Genomic DNA, 20,185 nt, shown 5'->3' with positions numbered 1-20,185 from the left:
AATTGTTTATGAACCGAATTGTGACGTTCCATCGTTTGCCCTTCTGCTCTGTGGCCCGATGTCAATTGCAAGGGAGAGGGGGGAACAATATGGGGCTTGAGGTTTTTGTGAATGTCCCGGATATTCTACCTCACCTGTTTTTTTGCAATCGAGAATTTTTATCAGGGTGTACGTGGTGCACCTCGGAATCGTTCGATTTTTTGAATTTGTCTGCTAACTTATGCTGAATTCGGATGAGACGTCCATGAGGACTGTAACCAAATTAGGCATCATTGAGCTAGATTCAGCTCTGGGATTGGTACTTCATGAGCAAGCTGGGTTCCAACTGATTCTCTCGCCGAACCAAATTGGTTTGCAAATGAGTGTTTTGCTAATTTCGTTCAATTTGGGTTCGAGTAGACTATAAAGTTGGTGGAGACTCATAGACTTCGCCTACCGGATGGACTACAAGAAGGGCGAAACCGGTCGTGGGCTGTCGAAGAGTTTTCAGCAACCTTACGCCTGTCAATCATACCTAGTTCGTACAATGAGGGCTTGACTTCAACATTAACTTGGCTGGTTCTCAGCTGATTCCAAATAAGTAGCGTCTTGACGAATGACACTGTTTGCCTCCAGTTGGAGTGTGCATACTACTCGTTCGATGTCTACTCAGTAAGAAGTTGCGTGGTTCAGATAGAATTTAGGGGCAAAACAATTGAGATTTCGAGAATCCATGGTCATCAGTACTGGCTGCTTGGAATTTTGTATAGTGCATCATCGTATATTGTAAGTGCATTAAGCAGTGTCAAGCGGAACTTCATTTGGCAAAATAGGCCTTTCATTGGCACCTTCAGTCAAAACGGGTTTACGCGTTGACCGGTGCGTTCATAAAGACTACTTTCAAGACAGAACTGATCAAATCTGATGTCAGAGGTAGTAAGACAAGGTTACGGCCTCTCTGCGAATGGGTTAGTGAATCAGTAGCTGATATCACCGCAAAGTATGTATTCACCAACGAGCGGGTGATAGTGTGCAGGAATGACGTTAGCACCATCATGCGGTCGATCCTACAGATCACTGAACCCCGGATGATAACGCCTCAAAAATCTCGAGGTTCTTCACAAAGCAGTGTGGTGGGTTAGAGTAGTAGTCTGACCGACGTGTAGTCCGGATGTGAAACATTTTGCGCAATTTTTTCCCAAGACATTTCACAGCGTTGCTCAACTGAAGCTGTACTGTATGGGGCTTAGAAACTTGACTTTCATATAGTCAATAAGGTTGAAACTATGCTTGGGAGATTGACGAAAAATACTCATTTGTCCACCAATTTGGTTGTAGCGGAAAACTCAGCTCACCCTGGCTGAATCCCGCGTTAATGGTGTGCTTCATCAAGTGGATGTGCTATACAAGGCCGCGCCATGTTTCAGTTGGTACGATATTCCGTACATCGTAGTACATTGTCTAGACGTAACACGCTACTCATAAGGTTGCTGAATACCTTTCGACAGCCCACGACCGATTTCAACTCCTTTCAACTATTTTACATGATGATGTAGCATTTTGGCACCAGTGTTTACTACTGCTGTGTTCCTGGCGTTGGTGATAGAAAGAAAGAAATCGTTCATTTGTAGCACCCTTTCGGTGCTTAACTGCCATACCACCCGAAGGTTGCACGAGGGCTGGGATACTGCCAGGTTGCCCAAGCCTAGACAAAGGAAGTCAAGAGGCAGAGGTCGGGTTCGAACCACGGGCCTTCCGGTCAGTAAATTCGCGCTCTCACTACTTAGACCATCTCGCCCAAGTTTTTCTCACTCAGCCTCTTCATTTTAATTATTTCTGTTTCCCTGATCCTATCATGTATAATAGCGCCATTAGGAGTTTGTCTATACAACCTACGCATGGGTACAGGTTCTCGTCCAATGAACAGTTAGAAGCATAAATAAATAATGAAAAGTTGATAAATGGGCCGCAGGGGGAGGCTTTGCGTGCGTTTCTTTCACACACATGCAACCACCTCGTTGTTGTATAATCCGTCGAGATTAAACATTCAGGTTGTCGTTGCTGTTGGTTGATCGTTATTTTTTATTATACCATCCGATACAAACGCTTGAATGCTGTGTTGATAGACTGTTTTCATCAAAATAGAAATTTACGTCTAATAATTCCTGGTTGAATATCGCTGGCTTACCGCATATTACGGTGTTTTACTCGGAAGGGTTCCGGTGCGGTGTAAGAATCCACCACACCAACCCCCTTAAATCTGGCATTATACCCTTGACAGAACACAGCGTTTGAAACGACCTAGTACTGTTTAGTTTGTTGGCATACGGTGGCAGTTTGTTCCGTGACTATGGAGCTAGTGCAATAGACGATGAGTAAGCGGATAACCACATTGTGTAGTTATCATCGTTGACTGAATATTAAATTCGGTGGACTTTTCCGTTTGCTGACTAAAAATGTGCGGCCTCATCAAGGCAAATGTGGTAATGATGGAGCCAAATTTAACGCCGTTTATTCGATCACCAATGAGCAAAGTTGGTCTCAGACTACTGGTCTATTTCTTGTGGCGTGAACCCCTGGTGAAATTCGATCACCCAAGTGAGATTATTCTTATTTATTAATTGCTTCTGGGCTATTTGCGCTTGGAATTCGGGCTTACAGTCTTATTATTTCAGAGTAATTCCGATATTCCTGGATGATCGTTAACCTGGTTTTGTCGGCTAAGTAATTTCCGCTGCACATGAGATGTACACTTTTCATCTTGGGGTTTACCTGGTTATCCTATTGAGTATCGGGACGGCTATGCGTCCAAAGCAATATCACCACTGTCCGCGTAAGTAGGCTGTGCATGTGTGTTTTTCAGAGGTCCGCGTCTTGGAAGGTAAATAGATTTGCTGAATTAACGACCTTCATACTTCGTTGCCAATTCGTAATCGATCGATTAAACTTCTATATTTGGATACCTAGTCATAATCCGGTCAACTGTGTTCGTACAATTCGTTTGTTCCGTGCGTTTAGCTTGCACGCCAGTTCCCGGTCTATTATTCACGGCAGTACAGCATACGGTCAACCTCACCGTTCAAAATTTTCTGTTTCCGAATATTCGCCTACTTCTAGATTACCACAGAAGTATGGCCTATAACTCCGGAACTTAAGCGGAAGCCTTAGACATCGGTATGTTGCTCGCCACGCCTTAGTTTATCAGAAATGACTCATATGGCAAGCAGGATTACAGCTTAGCTTGCAGGTTGTATTACGTCGCTAGCATGGACTCCGCGCAGCTTCTAGGCTTTTCAGCATAGATTGGCTCTGGGGCCGAGATGGCTCACTGGTTAAAGCGCGAATTTGCTGACCGGAGGATTTGTGGTTCGAACCCGACCTCTGGATCTCGACTTCCCCTGTCTAGGCTTGGGCCACATGGCAGTATCCCATCCCTCGTGCTTCCTTCTGGTGGCATGGCAGTCAGGCATCGAAGGGGTGTTACGGCTGAACGCACAGATTGCCTTTGCTTACAGGATGAAATCTACACCAACAAAAAATCACAAATCTCCCCACACTACCAACGAATTTGGAAGTCGATGCTAGATTGGATCAACTATAGCTTGTTGTTTGGTTGGGCGGCTGTGTTGGTCGGTCCATTGATCTGCTTATCTAGAAGCTCATATGCATGTATGTTTGTGCTCGGCTCCTTCCATTTGTTCTGAATCACTGAGTGGCTCTATTCTCTCTCTCTCTCTCTCTCTTGGTTCCACGCTTATGTTTAATGGTGTGTCTTCCAGGGTTCCTTTTTCTTGGTTGGTTGTCCGCTTGTTCCGCTGCAATGAGGGGTAGGTTGGGTCCAGTGGGACATGCCAGTTGCTAAATCCGATCTGAAGTACCGTACTTTTAAAAAATGTTCACTCTGTCTTTTATTTCCGCGTGACATGATTATCAGTTTTTCCAAATTGAATATGTGGTCTTCATGTGTGGACAGGGGGGTATACCTTCGGAGAATTGCAGTCTTTTCTTTCGTTCATACAGACGTTGTTTGCAGGTCACTTGTCTTTTGCAAACGGTGTTCATTGTACATAAAGGTTGGAGCGAATGAAATGGAAAAATTTTGGGACCGATTGGGAAGTCATCGTTTCAGAGAGGTTTGGTAAACTATCGAGATGACACGAGGCGGTGTGCAGTTATCAGCGGAATGGTCTGGGTCTAAAAGTACATAGTCCAAGTATCGTTAGACCCAATTATCCACCCCTATCCCCAAACCAATTGACCCGGCCCCCTTTGACGAACACAGGTGAGCGAAATCTGTGAACGACCCCAAGAGGAATTTTCCATTAAGCTGTCCTAGACTGAAAAAGCAAGGACGAAGAATCCGGGTTCATCATCAAGACAAATCCTCCCCCAACCAGTCTATCGTAAATGTTAGTCATCCCCACTAACCAACAACCAGCACTGATCAAGTCGGCTAGTCATAAGAAATCTCACGGATTGGTTCCCTGACTGCTTTAAAGCCCAATCAACCTGCTCACTTGGCCTGACGAAGCTTTTGTGTCAAAAGCGAAACGTTGTCCAGAAACAAATCCACCGATTGTTTACCAAACATCTTTGGAGCGAATGGTTCAACACAACTCTGGAATTCGATGATTGCTACAATTTCTGGTGCGACGCTAGTTATCTGTTTACTTGCTCTTTAATAGCTAAACTGTCTGTGATTGTGGGCGTTCTATAGTGGCGCCTGAATGACATCACATACCCTATGGTATTCGTGCTCATTTCTTATAGGAAAAACATTTGTCTGCTCAAACTACATAGATCCCGACTAACTTTGTGATTGCGTTAAGCTAGATCAACAATGGGGCTAGACAACGGGAGGGTTCTGTCTTTTTTGGGGGGGAGGGGAAGGGTTGGGGCCCTGCGGAAACAAACATGATATACGTGGAGGATCAGTTTTTAATACACTGTTCGCAGTGCGTTCCTTAGCCACAAATTCATGGATTATCAAAGTTCCGAACCATTTATTATTGTTATTAACGGTGTGTGTGTATGCAGTGCTATCAATTTGCCGGTCAGTCAGTCAGCGCCCCTTGTAAGCAACACCTACGAATTTACATCCGCATCTTTTGTACTTACGTTTTTTCTTCCAAAGGTCACCGTGGTTTTGCATGACTGGTCGGGTAAAAACAAAAACTTGTTCGCCCCCAATCATTTCTTCACTCACAGTTCGCAAATGACCACTGTTCAACAGAGAAACACCTGAGCCGGTTTCCAATATCAGTTACTCGTTTGACATCCTTCATCTTGGAGGCCGTGTTGTCTTTACCCTTCTAATGCGATCTACCCAAGCTGTTCCAGTTCTTCAATCATCCAGAATACGTGTTTTCTGTAAACTTTATTGGTCAGAATAGTTGGGCACGTAGTCTTTCTTTGTATCTCAGGCCCGAATCAAAGGGCTAGGTTTCCCATAAAGTTGAGATCGTCCCTATCCACAGTTTTCACTCATATGTTTATAAGGTTTCACCAGTCATATCCACCATCCTTACCGCCTCTAACAGTAGAAAGCCAAGTTAGTTAGGTTGGTGAGTTCTTGTTTTGACATTCACACGCATGAGTTTCGCTAATGCTCATCGACTGCCGATGTACCGTTCTGGCGCCGCAGATTTCCACGTGTGTGAGCTTCGTGTTCACCCTTGTACTGGGCACTGTTTGTGATCAGGCAACTTAGATCGATGACGCATGCACAGTTAAATTACCCGGGTTGAAATGACCTTTGCTCGTATCGGTCGCAAACAGTAGATCTGGTGAGGGATTATTCTCTGACTGTGAACACAGTGGCTCGCGAAGAGTGTAAGTACATTGATAAGTAGACAGTGAGGACGCCACTTATGGAAACATGCTCTGGTGAACTGTGAACTGCGAAAAAACGATGGATAGTCTGCAATTGCAGGATCCATAGACACTGCAGTTCACTGCAGTGTGCGTAACATCTTGATTTTTCCCGCTTGCCTTTGACAAGCTAGTCACTGAGTTTTGATTTGGTACGTGCCGAGGACCAAAAAGTTCATTTTGCGTGCTGATGATTTTCGAACACCCTGGCAACTTCGTGATCTTATCGATATTTATCCATGACTGCCTTTCAGATGCACTGTACACCGGATTCTGCTACTCAGTGTGACGATTGACATGTTCTTGGTGTTGATTAGCACGCTTTGATGATTTAGGCTCTTGATACGGACGATATAACAATTCGATTGAATCATTTGCAGCTTAGAATGTGAGTCACCGATGAAGTGAATCCATGTGCTTACAGGGAGATAAGAACAGGCAAAGGATACATTGCAACGAAATTTACTTGATCGGAAATTTAAGTGAGCACGCCGATCACTCTGTAGATAGGCTGTCAAAGTTTCACCGAAGTCGCAGCTGTTGAAGACCATAATTAGCCGGCAAGTACCTTGAATATAATATTAGCTGTCCAGCTTCAGTTTGAGGGTAAAACACGTGCAGAAGTTTGAAATGCCCTTGTGATTGGAGTACACATGAAGCACAGTCAAGTCAACAGCAGAGATCGGCTTTTATTGGCAGCAAAACGCCCTATCCGGACGATCCAGCCGGCAATGAACTCAAAGCACGGGATGTCATAATTGGGGATTCCCTTTGTGTGGCGTATAGAGGTCAGATGTTTCAACCCGTGGAAAGACCACCCTCAGTGTTTGCCTCAGAGCACTTGAGAATAATCTATTTCCGCTTTCCTGCATGCAAGTGTTCAGCTGGGAAAATCCTAGCAACGATCGAGAATTCAGAAAGCTTTTAGCAGACTCTTCTGAAAAGGCAAGAACTCCCAGAACTTCCATCTAAACGCGTCGGCCCGTGCCGCCTCACTTTCCTGCAGACAGAAACAGATATAAATCCACACAACAACACGCAGAGCATAATCGCACAATGCAAACCATACCCGTGAGCACTGAACTGGCAAATTTTTTCCTAATGTAATTCACGGTGCATGGCTGTCTATCAGTGAACACGGTGGGCGAATGCATCATTCTGTAGCAAAGACAGGTGCAGCGTAGTGAAAGCCATGGTTGGCATGTCCAGGTATTCCTTAGTGTCACTAGACTGGAACATTACCCGTGCGATACAATCTCAGTATATCGTGGTTACTACCGCCGTTTGACAATATAAAAAAGCGTTCAGCTGTAGCGCCCTTCCGGTGCCTAGCTGCCATGTCACCAGAAGGAAGCACGGGGGCAGGGATACTGCCAAGTTGCTCAAGCCTAGACAGGGAAAATCGAGAGGCGGAGGTCGGGTTCGAACCACAGACCTTTCGGTCAGTAAATCACTAATCACTTGAGCCATCTCGCCCAATATAGCCTGAGAGAGAATCATTGTTACTCCTCGCCATGACTAGACAAGAGTACGCAGTGGGTTCATACCTCACATCACCAGGTGTTGTTTGACCAACTTGTAACTTTAATTTCTGCTCGACTGACACTCCTTTGGGCCATACCATCGCAACGATTGCGCAACGGTTCAGATGTTAGACTTACTTAGTCGCTGCTTTGAAACTATAGCATCTGTCGAAATGTCATCCGCACATCCGTTGAAAGTACACCAAAGCGTCGACAGAGACTGGAGCGAAATGATCTAAAAGAGTTCATCGAATTATCCCATCAGAGCTATCGTCCGTTCAGCTGGAGCGCCCTTTCGGTGTTTAACTGCCATGCCACCCGAAGGTTGCACAAGGGCTAGGATACTGTCAGGTTGCCCAAGCCTAGACAGGGGAGGTCGAGAGACAGAGGTCGGGTTCGAGCCACGGGCCTTCCGGTCAGTGAATTCGCGCTCTAACCACTTGGGCAATCTCGCCCCACAGAGAGCTATCGCACGGTGGCCGTTCGTCTTGCCGTTTTTAATTTTTAATGTTTTTACGCTAGACGGTCCAATTGCTGCTTTGATTCTCATGGTACATGTCACCTTCCGGCTGATTTCCTTCGTTAAGAATGCAATTATGGTTAGTGAACACGGAGTCCTATACTCTACTGATTGCAATCGATTGTTGTCAATCTATGCCCCGATTGTTTGTATTTGTTATGAAGCAATAACTAGGTTGATTCAGGTAGGTATATGTGAAGCTGATTTCGGGGTACAGCTCACACCACAACAATACAGACCCCATCACATCAAATAGCATATCAAAACAACCACTTGCGTTTGTGTAGAAATCTTACTAAAGTGCACATCTTGGCCATTTATTTTATGTATGAATACGAAAGGACATATTGCTGAGCGCAGCTAGTGAATTGGTTGAAATTGTTTTGAAGTCATGTCGTGATACGAGCAGAAAAGGTTTTTTGTTAGTTTGCTTACTTTCAAGTTCTGTGTGTCTCGTGTGTGAAATCCCAAATTTTGATGATTTACGCACGGTGGTATCTGAATTTAATCAGATGTGGTAATTACTGGTTGGCCTTGAGTGAGACTTAACAGTTAGAGTCTGGGTGTGTGCTCACGCTCAAAATTCTAGTTCTGGACGCGTCCTAATCTCTTTTTTACAGTTATTCTCATTGACACACAAGAACAACAACTTGTGAGCAAAGGCTTCTGTTTCTGTTTCATCCGACAGGTCACATGTGTTGATGCAGCCACTTCTACGTCTGGTCTTTCCACTGTAACAGAACCAGATCCTCTGGGACCTTGTGAGGCCGGAACCAAGGTTGTTGTTGAAGGTGTCGTTTGGCTTGAAACGGCAGGTTAGTTGCACGCGTGTCGCCGGTTTTGTCGCGACGCAGAGTAGTCAACCTAGTTATCGACATTTTCTCCATTTTCAAGCATTATATTTCGTACTCTAATGTCTATGATGACTTAGTTACTGTTCCTTTGGTCACTTTATTAGAGGTTCGATTAGCAGTGCTTACTAGCGTGTCGATCGATCATTCGCATGTGGAACCGATTCGAATTGTAACGCTTTGAACGTCACCAATGGTGTTACCTTGTTGAGTGTGCTATTTTTTTGCTCTGTACACCTGCGTAAAGCAATAGGATGGCACACATGGTCTGTGGTGGCAATCGAACTTCCCACTTTGAACGAAACCGATTGATTTGCGGTGCACTGTACCGTTTTTTTCGCCGCACAAAGCACAGAGGACACATAACCAAATAATTTTGCTACATAGTTGCTATGCAATCCGAGAGACCTAAACGGGAACGATCGGAAAAAAGAGTGTTTCGAATTCCCAGCCATCCAGTCGATTCCTCTTGCATCTTGGGTACTACTGTGTTGGAGCTTTTTATACGGTTCGAGAGGCAATTTCATCGTTTGCTCGTGGTGGTGTTTCAAAGGTTGGTGGTGCTGTTTTTTTTAGGTCGGCGCGGAGCCCTTGTGACTCTTATTGCTGTGTCCTACCTTGCTCCTGACTGACCGGCTTACACTCTGCTGAGGGCTACTTACACAGAACCAGACAGGAATGGCCTGGTCAGTTGAGCAAGCTTAACAGAAAATGAACAGGTCACAACAGGCACGACATCACAAACTGGCAGCGTTACCAGGGTACCTACACACAACAAGAGTGAGCAAAAAACAGGTCACGTGAAAGGAAGTGGATTTAGTCGCCTGCCGTAACCGTGTCTGGGACACCAGGATCTACCTATGCTTTTACTGCTTTCGTCATCTCAGGGGCATGACCGAATGATCGAGTTCTTGGGTGGGTGAAACCTGCTGGATACATCTAGTGCTGTCACAACATTAGTATTTTGGTCGAGAGTGTTGTGAACATTGCGGCACATCTGAGCAACCATACCTTCTCTAGGACTGTCTGTTGCCATTTGGTGTGCACCCAGCTTAAACTCTCGCTGTTCCGTACACGCTTGAACAAGTTACTAAAATGGACGATAATCTTGGTCATAGTCACGCTTTTTTCCATTTGTATCAATAGCCAGTCTGCCCTGGCCTTCACCGTACGGTGGTCTTGTCTGGCTGTTGTGTCTGCCAGTAGCCTGCAATCGATACGTCCCCCATCATCGAATGAGATTTTCAGTCTGCACGAAGGCAGTGGAACTGGTTCAGTCTATCGCTTTGTTTATTTACTGTGATGACCAGCCCGTTGTGAACCAACAACCTGCTTTTTTTCGAGAGCGATGATTGGTTCACTCCTAGTAGTCTGATTCATTTTGTGTACAGGGAAAGTGATGTCAATGCATCTTCGCGTACTGTTATTTAAGAGCTGTCCTGATGATAGTGCTTGTAGAAAGCCGATCAACTGGCCATGTAGCCAACTGGGATGGATGGCTCCAAACAGCATATGTGCTTTTGCATTGAAAAAGCAACAATCCGAAATTCTGTGACTTGTCAAGGGTATCACGCGCCTTAAAGCGTCGAAAAGTGTTAGTTAGAATACGGGGCCCATTGGCCGCACAATGCTCTTATCTGCAAAGCCTCTACAAATGGAGTGAAACTTTTGCGCCAAAGTGTTGCATTTTGTTGCGTATACGCTCAAACCGAAAACCATCCTAATCTACATTCATATTTTTGCAGCTCACCAGATTTCATTGTCCACCGAAGCAACCATACTTCTGGCGGAAAAGTCTGGTGGAATAATTTCCCGGCATCGCTGAGACCCCGGGATACCTAGAAGGGGGCTCAAAAGTTTGGACTGGTGCTCTGAACTCAATTGCCCGATTGCATTAGTCCATAGCTTTCGGAAATTCAGTTCCATTGTGTGAGTACTGAACGCCTTCGAATACCTTCAATTGTCACCAGTAAACCGAATATTGTGCAGGTACCACTCGACCATCTCTCGACCTTCAACGAGTTCAAGCATACTGGACTTCTGTTCTATCAGATAAAACACCAGCCACTTGGTTTCGGAAACCCTCATGCCAACAACAGAACTTCCACGACTGACGATCACCAATCCGATTTCACAGAATCTCTGGAATGGGTCTGTCAGCGAGATCCCAGAGTAGCCGTTGTAATCCGACCTGTCTACAGGTTGAAAGTGATAAGGAGCTATTCACCAGTCAGCTGCTTGAAAGAATCGGTGCGGCGCATTTGAGGAGAATATATAAGTCAGATGGAGGTTATTTCGTACGGTCGTTAGATTACTAGAATCAGAATGAGCGACTTTTTCGATTGGTCAGTAACGCTTTAAGTAACTTTGGTTGACTGCATCTTGTAACGACTGGGGATGTTGCACCATAACTTTTTGACCTGAGCTCGGGATAGCTCAGTGGTTGAGGCGCGATCTTACTAACCTGGAGGTTCGTGGTTTGAACCCAACCTCTACATCTCGACTCCTGCTAGGCTTGGGCGACATAGCACTATCTCAGCTCTCGTATTTCTTTCGGACGGCATGGCAACTAGGCACCGAAAGGGTGTTACAGCTGAACGACTATTATTAACCTTTCAGCGTATCTCAATCACGCCCCCGGACTGTTAATCCCAAACTGCCAACACCAGAGTCGATTCCACAATCACAGGCATCTTGTCATATCCTCTCATTTGCGCATGAATTTAGTTTTGACTGGATACTCAAACGAATTCAGCTGAACCTCTCACTTATGGTAATCTTCTTCAATCTCTTTTGATAGTCGTTTCAAAAAAATCGCATTTGCTTACAAGCGATGTGCTCTTACCAATAAGTCACCTCTTCTTGTCTCTCGAAAAGGTATGCTGGTTCTCAACATTCAGTGGCGGGGACGGTCTTATATGGGTACCTTACTGGATGCTTCAAAGCACAGCTTCGCGCCGTCATGGTGAGTATGTTCCGTGTTTGATTCGTACATGTTGCAACTTACCTTCATTTGTCTTGTGCTTTTGAGCGAAATACCTTTTACTCGACTCTTCATCAGTTGATCATCTAGTTTCAGTGTGTTAGTCTATGTGCATCATACCTGTAAAGTGTGAAGTGCTGCTGCGAGGGTGGGTGGTGTCAAACTCACACCTCATGCTTGTAGGTAAGCCAATCGACGTGGTAGATAAATTTGTTTACCTGGGAAGCTGTATAAGTTCCGGTGGACTGACTGGAGTTGAGATTATTCCTCGCATCTGAAAGACCAGGGCAGCTTTTACCAACCTCCTACAACTGTGCCGCCCACGTGACGTGAGTTGGTCTGTCAAGGGAAGAGTCTACACTGCGGTGGTGCGATCCACACTGCTTTATGGATCGGGGACGTGGCCCTTATCGCAGAGGACATACGGGGGATGTCAATGTTTGATCATCCGTGACTCCGAGGCTTTGGTCAGGTCTGGTGGTAACATTGGATTAGTAATACTGAGGTATGCCAGATGTTCTTAGGAAGAAGGAACTCTCCCGCGATAGGTGAATTACTCACGCTCCATAGGTTGCGCTATTTGGGACATGTACTCCGCATGCCCGAAGACCGTTTGCCTCACAGAGCTCTTTTCTCCTAGCCCTGTTTTGAGTGAAAGCGACCGAGAGGTGGACCTGGGAGCGAAGTACGAAAACACCAGTAAACTTAGTCGGGTAGGCAACTGCCGCCTCCTTGGATGGGGACCCCGGGACTCAATTCACCAGTGGTTAGTGACATTGGTGGAAATGGCCCAATCGCGTAGTCAGTGGCTTTCGTGCATCAAAGCTATTGCCTTCAGTTCGTAGCTACCCGATTTCCGAACAAAATGAACATGCCTTCACCTTCAAGACTTTGTTGTATGTTCCACTTTTCCGTTTTCGGGTGATCGAAACTGTAGCAGCTGGAACCAGTGTGCCTGTGGCACACGGCTGATAACTGATAAATTCAATTGAATAGTACATAGTATGCTAGGTAAAATGCCATTAGAAATCCAGCTTCACAACGTATCCTTTCCCATTACTTGACGATTGATAAATGACACTGGTTGCTTGTGGTTTGTGGAATGGGACTTGACCAAAACTAAAGATTCTTGTTGTTTCCTTAACTTCAGTTTGGACAGTGGTGTTACCAGTGCGCTGACTCTCCTTCGAGGACAACGTGGTTGGTCGCGTGGATCCTCTGGCCGGTTCAGAAATCGTGGAGTGCATCACTTTCACCATCTTCATCATCACCGTCATGGCCGACACCATCGACATCACGGAGCTGGGGCTTCCATGACAACACGGGCAGCCGCTGCCGCGGCAGCGGCAGCAGCAGCTTGTTATCCAAATTCTGATTCTGCTGCACCGAATCCCAATTCTGTTGAAGGAACTTTGGAAATTTCCGAAACTTCCCAAAGTGGCATTTCCACTGGACACTCAAGGTTTGCCATTTACGATATGGATCTCAGTACTGGTGAAGCAACTACTCCAGCTGGGAACAGTCAGCGAGGATCCAAACGCCGACGCCGGCGAGGAGCTGGTTTCAGTCGACCATATCGTCGTGTTGCCTCTAGATTGAACAATCGAGATGAAGATCCTTCTAATAGTATGTCTCCACGTTTGGCCAGAGGTTCGTCCTTGAATGACGTACTGTTTAATGTGGATAAGGTACCCACGGAGTTTGACGATTCGGCGGTCCATTTCACGTGTCCATTTCCAGGATGCAAAAGTGACTTTCCAGACTTAATAAGTATGCGTTACCACTTTTCTTTGGGACACAGTAATCAAGATCAACCGGATGCGTCCAACACCCCATCAGCATCTATATCCAATGAATACCCCAAGCCGGACTCGATGGAAACATCTACGAGTGATCAACCATCTTACAAGTTTTATAATCAGTCAGGTCATTCTTCTCCACCTCCCTTAGCTCGAGCAGAATGTCTCAGGGTTCAAAATAATGACACTAAATCCACGATGGATGACCGGTTCGATGAAAACTTAGCTCCTCCCAGATTGGACCGCGTTGTTTCCATTCCAGATTCTAGCAATGGGCCTTCGAAACTTTCCCACTCACCGGGTCTGAGTGATGAACCTCCTGCCCCCAGCCCAGCCTATTCCGACATATCCGACGATGGCACAGTGCCTGCAGAGCATAATATCTCCTTCGGGGAACCTACTAATTCTAAATTGGAGGGTGAGAAAAATTTCCCACCTGGTCAATCGATTTTCTCGCCGTTGGCGACATCGCTTGTTGTGAATCCAAACAGACAGACAACTACTGGAGAGTACAACTCATCCACTTCCATATCATCAGCTGTACTGAAGCATTCCCCAAATGTCGTATCGGGAACTCCGAATGGTTTCTATTTTCCCGTTCGTATTCTCTCTCCTCAAATCTTGGCAGCGGGTCAGTCATCTCCGCGTCACGTGCCCGGTTCATCGTCTGTGATGTCTGCCCATGCCCTCAGTGCTGGTGGTCTTACCCATAGTCCACATGATCGAAGACATGGTGAGCTTGGTCGTGATAGTAGCCCAGGTTTTTCTACTCCCCCTATTCCTCTGTCAGCCTATGCACCTCTGGTGCAACAAACACCTTATTTTGTTCACGCATCGCAGCCACTTGGTGCTACGATTGCCAGCCCTCTTCCCGCTGTGTATATTCCTGGTGTGAACTCTTTTTCTATGCCCCCATCACACCCGCAACTACCGCAACAACCACCTCCGACTTTGAATTCTATGCCAAACAGTGGAATAGTTAATTTGTGCATAAATGATCAGGGTCATTTGTCCTCGGTTACTCCTCAACCCAGCAGTGCTGCAGTGGTACAGAGTCATTCCGATCCTGGATCTAACAGTCCTCGTCTGGCCTGTCATGTTCGACATCCCTCCGGTCCTAACCGATAATCCTTCATGCTTTGGCATTTCTACCCGAAAAAAATGGCGTTGTACCTCATGGTAAGTCGCAATTTGCTGTTTTTGTTCAGCTCCCTTTTTTCATGCTTTTTGGGCCTTTCTCCACACCACGTTGAAAGGCTATCTATCTGTTTTACAACCTCATCAGTAGATTTACTGTTTCTGTTGCTGCCAAAATTGCGTACATTGCCTCATGGCTGTCTGGAACTGAACACCACGTAGAATTCCTCGGACCTACTGCGTTTCTAACATCAGTTGTTCCTATTTTTATCTGGCATCTCGGTTAAGTCCAGCTGACTGTCTTTTCACTTCAGGCGGTAAGATTTCGCGGTGGTTGTAGCTAGTTCTGCATCTAACCTGCTCTACAGGTTTCTCAGTTCACATCACTCATTTGAATAGTCTTCCTCCTGTCCTTGTACAATTGTTTCGGTGTTGAGCAAATCGGTCGCATCGCTCAAGCGTAAGCACGCCTAGGTGCTAATTCAGGTGTGCCTAGTATACGCCGATTGAATAGTCGTAGACAGGTGTTTCGGGTTCGAAAGGTGTGCACCGCTGATGAGCTCCAATAGGAGATATATTCCTTTACTCGAGTGCTTTGTCTCTTTGGTATGGAGTCACCAGAATAATTGCGCCAGGACACAGTTGGGGCTTTTCGAGCGAGAATGATATGAATGCGAATTCTATACTTCCCGCGACATTCACAACTATACTAGTTTCGCCTTTACTGTGCCTGACCTACAGGAGACGGATTCGGGCCCATTAGTTTTCATGGCGATGTAATATGCTTAGTGTCCACAGCAGTGCTCCGTCTCTAGTCCATGGTATGTCTTAAACCAGAGCTGTTCAAAACGAGACTGCCTTCACGGCCGTTGGATTCAGGTAATCCTATCCACTGGAGCTTTCCTCACGTGTTTGCCCATGGGCCTGACTGAATGTTAAGTGCAGTCGGCTACCCTAACCCAGTTTAGTTCGTCTGTCGAATTAGTATGCCGTAGTGTGACTGTACATGGACAACTAATCGGAGTCATAGATGCGGTTTTTGTGCGAACTGATGACCAAGGACGAAGGGGACTGCCCTATATGTGCCCGATAGACCCATCATTCAATGCTACCGCCTCTCCCCTTAGACCTTGCTGGTTCAACCGGGTAGTCGGTAAACTAACTCTCACCCGTTAATGACATTGTCTATTGCCCTCGGTTAGCTGAGTTGGGCAAAATCTTTCACTTCGGCTTATTGGATCTGTATTTGTTGCATTTATGTTCCTGTCCTTCAAGTACACGTTTTATCATACAGATTCTATTCCGCATATAAATTTCTCAGTTTATCTTTTTGAGATAACGTTTGTACGGAAGTGGCTACCTATCTCCAAGTGCCGATGTGGGATCGAGCCTAAGTCATTGGACTGATAAGCCACGGTCTTATTCAATAGAACGCCATGGAGTGCAGGCTAAATTTCCATGTTCCGTGTGTCACCGTGTTCGTGGTTGACATCTGAAGGGAAATCTTTCGACGCAGATGCACTTTCACCGTCCATAAGAGTTACCTCGAAAATAGGATTCTCTATACATACGCTGTTATTTCAGCCCCCTTACCAGCTGCATGGTGACTGAGTCTAAAACTCGTGATAAAGTGATGTTCGTCTACTCTCGGTTCGCCATCGGTCGAACTCCTGTACCGATCGAGAGGGATTTGAACGGGAATCAGCAAGTTCTGCCGATACGAACTTGTATATCCGTTTCTTTTTACCGTTTTGTAAACAGCGGGTCTAACCATACTCTCTGAGTGCCTAGTTGCCATACAACCTGTAGGTAACGCGAGGACAAAATTCTAGCATCTGTATCAAATGTAGACAGAAACAATAGGTCGGAGGTAGGACCGGAGTTATCAATCTCTACTGTCTCCGGAGTTTGCGATTTTACTTTTGCGTTACGTAAATCTTTTTCGAACTTGAATGTCTCCTGCTAGCCGTAGTCATTCACTAACGGTACTGTACTTTTTGTTCGGGACTAAGTATTTCACCGTTACATTCCTAACCATGCACATATTTGTTCAAACTATCAGGTATCGCTAGTATGAAGATGTTTTTCGGTTGTCGGACTCTAGATTTTATTTCATGCCTAATACATCGCACCCAATGTGTTCCGCTAACAGAGACGTGCCTCACTATTCCGTCAGGCTTTCAGCATAGATTGGCTTTGGGGTGAGATGGCTCAGTGGTTAGAGCGCGAATTTGCTGACCGGAAGGTCCGTGTTTCGGACTCAACCTGTGCATCTCGACTTTTCCTGTCTAGGCTTAGGCAACCTGGCAGTATCCCAAGCCTCGTGCTTCCCCTGGGTGGCATGGCAGCTAGGCACCGAAAGGGTGTTACAGCTGACCTGGTTCGTAAACCAGTACACTCAGCCGTACGCCCTACTTTTATCAAGTGCTACCTGATGCAACACTACGTAGCTGTTAACCAGAGACATGCGTTTTCTGGAATTTGACGGAAAGTGGAAACCGACGGGGAAAATCGTGGAAAATGAACTTTTCGGGAGAAACACGGGTTATTGTTTCTTTTTCTCCAGAGAAAGCAGCAGTAAATACCCAATGTTTATTAGACCATGCAGTCGATGTCTGCCACGTAACATCCCACGTGTCAGGTAAGACACAACGAACTTATACTACCATTTGTTCGAGCCAATCACAACTAACATCCGGGGATTGAATCAAGGGGGCCTATCTATTCGACCATCCAAATATCACTCCCATTCCTAGCCTACCTTCACGGTCTCCCGCACATTACGGCCCGACTACGTGCACTGTTTGCTATGCCACGCTGGTACTGATCTGAACCTGGCATTTCCCTACCGGTTGTTTATGCTTCGAAAACCAACTGGCCATTACCGGTGTAGTCGCTCGGGAGCAATTACATCGAGACACTAGCCACGACAGCAACCCGAGATATTTCACAGTTTTACCGTGTTGTTCCGAAACCGAACAACTCCATTGATGTCTCAGTCTATTAGGGCATTCTAGGGAGAACCCGACAGATATGATTTGGGTGCCCCGGCACACATGTGACATCGACGGGACATTTATCGGCCAACTTACACAGCAAGCGGTATTCGTCAGTGTGTCATTTGTGATGTGCGCTAATTTGGAGCAACCTAAACGGAAACACACGGACCAACTGACCTTCAGTTTCGGTTGCGGGCATTTCATTAAAAAACAAATGGATCAAACTTGAAAGAGGACTTAGAATATTCGCGAACTACACTCATTTGCATACTACGTTAGCTTTCATGGGAGACTAATTTGCACACTAAGTTTGTTTTCTCGGGAGACTCATTTGAACTCCAGCTGATTCTCTCGTTTATCACATTTCTTTTACGATATCTCTAATGTCAAATGAAATGAAACATAAGGCGGTCTTTGTACAGCATATTTAGCCGAAGGACATTGTAGACGAGAGATTCAGCTAGGATTCAGATGAGTCTCCTAATTGGTGTGCAAATAACTGTAGTTGGGCGATCTGGTTCCGGGTAGAACGTAAGGTTTGGACTTGCACCTACCTGATGAACCTGAATCAGAAATAAATAGAAATAAATCGTTCAGTTGTAACACCTTTTCGGTGATGTCATGCCAGCCGAGGGAAGCACGAGGGCCGGCATACAGCCATGTTGTCCAAACTTAGACAGGGCAAGTCGAGACGCAGTGGTCGGGTTCGATTGATTGATTTCGAACCAAACGAGCATGTGGAGGATTCGAAACTTATGTTTCTTGCCAATCGTCTCGGTTCCAGAACGACCAAATGGGGTGGAGTGGAAGCAACGGAAAGTCGTAAGTTGCGACGCCCCTAGTACTGAACTTGGGTGGCTATTCCTATTTACGGGGCGAAAAACCAAATGTTTCGGCCTTGTTGAGACCAGATGGCTTTTATTCAGGTGCACCAATGCGCCAGTTGTTCGTTTTGGTCGACCGATCAGCGATTAGTTTATACGGGAGATTTTCAGTGGTATGCATCTGTCCGTTCTCTACCAATTGTTGCTTATATTTCTGTCGCGCAGATTTCTCAAGCGAATCGACTCGACAGCTGTTCAGACCAAGTCGCTTCCCTCACTTTATCCATTCTCGGTTTTTCTGGGTTGATCTGCGGGCTTGAGAAACTGAGGGGAGGCTTACTTGTTTTGCAATAGGTGTGCTAGCTTCATCGTCCCGCTTTCAGAAATGATAGAAATGCACATGTTTGCTGCAACACGCACTGCCCACAATTACGTGCTTCCTCGTTTGCTTGAGTCGTTTGTTGGGTCTCAGTTTCCCCAGCACCGTTCACTGTATTCCTGTTTCCCTAAGTGACAATTCATCTCTTTTCCCTAACTAAATATCGTCCTCGAAGTGGACGAGTTAGTCGATCTACCACAAATATCGACCGTCAAAATTGCGGACCAATATCCATAAATAGGTCATTATTGATGCACGCCATCTGATGTCATGTGACTCGTACCTTTCACAGCTGATTGCACTAGTAACTCTGATGTCCTTCCAAGTGTTTCGCGCGGTTGATCGCTACTTGGTCTACGCTACTTGTATTGCACAAGCGATTTACCTACCATACTTGGCTACATTGTTTTTCTACACAAATGATCGTTTTTCGGTAGTCTATGGATAGGCTTCATTTGTTTACGGAATTGAGAAAGGTCAGCGTGAAACTACTAACCGGAGGGTCCGGTGTTCGATTTCAACTCTGACTTTTCGATATTTTCTGTCTAGGCTTAGTGTGCCTGACAGTATCTAGGCCCTTGTACTTCTTTGGAGTTGCACGGCAGCTACACAGCCTGAGGTTGTTACGGCTGAACGTTTTTTCACATGGTTGCAAAGCCGTGCGTAGCTAAGCTGATCACTCCTTCAAAGGAAACAGAACCTCCGAGCAGGGCACAGGATCTGCATTCTAAATTTTTACTGGCTTAAATGAGACTGAAATCCCTTGAGAAGACAAAACTTCTTAGCCTGAAACTGGAATATAAAATAGACAGGAGAGTACATCCCAACTAGCTTTGGTTCATTCTGTGGACAGGTTTCGAAGTTATTTTTCTAGTACGGGGCTTTCTTTAGGTCTTCAACTGTTTTCCGCCCAATCGCTTTTCATCAGGTCTAGTCAACGAGGCAAGCGTGCTGTGCGCCAGATTGGCTTTTGATTGGACCAACAACCGTGTCCATGCCTGTTACAATCTTCGACCGGCTATGATACACACCCTGGGGAACCGGAGGGCCGCAGATTATAGTTGACTTCGAATGGCATTAGAATATGCAGATGGCTGTGACAAATTTGTCGTTGGTACGAAAGACGAACGACTGACAGTGAGAAGTTTTGTAACGAAAACCAGCTGGGGAACCGGACGCAGATTATAGTTGACTTCGAATGGCATTAGAATATGCAGATGGCTGTGACAAATTTGTCGTTGGTACGAAAGACGAACGAACGACAGTGAGAAGTTTTGTAACGAAAACCAAGAGCGTGCTTGGTTTCATCAACATATATAT

General features: G+C 45.7%; 1 protein-coding gene across 1 annotated transcript in view; it reads left to right on the top strand.

The window, feature by feature from the left end:
- Nucleotides 1-20,185, top strand: part of T265_14577 (hypothetical protein) — a gene marked incomplete at both ends in the record, with an annotated part of 43,400 nt that overhangs the window by 19,951 nt on the left and 3,264 nt on the right. Inside the window, 3 exons of the mRNA XM_009174269.1 lie at nucleotides 8,582-8,708; nucleotides 11,622-11,709; nucleotides 12,878-14,705. Coding sequence (XP_009172533.1) covers nucleotides 8,582-8,708; nucleotides 11,622-11,709; nucleotides 12,878-14,654 — 1,992 coding nt within the window. The remainder of the gene's footprint in view (nucleotides 1-8,581; nucleotides 8,709-11,621; nucleotides 11,710-12,877; nucleotides 14,706-20,185) is intronic.

The sequence above is a fragment of the Opisthorchis viverrini genome (assembly GCF_000715545.1).
Source record: "Opisthorchis viverrini unplaced genomic scaffold opera_v5_217, whole genome shotgun sequence".
Taxonomy (NCBI): domain Eukaryota; kingdom Metazoa; phylum Platyhelminthes; class Trematoda; order Opisthorchiida; family Opisthorchiidae; genus Opisthorchis; species Opisthorchis viverrini.
Note: the sequence above shows the minus strand (reverse complement) of the source record. Positions and strands in the feature narration are given on the sequence as shown.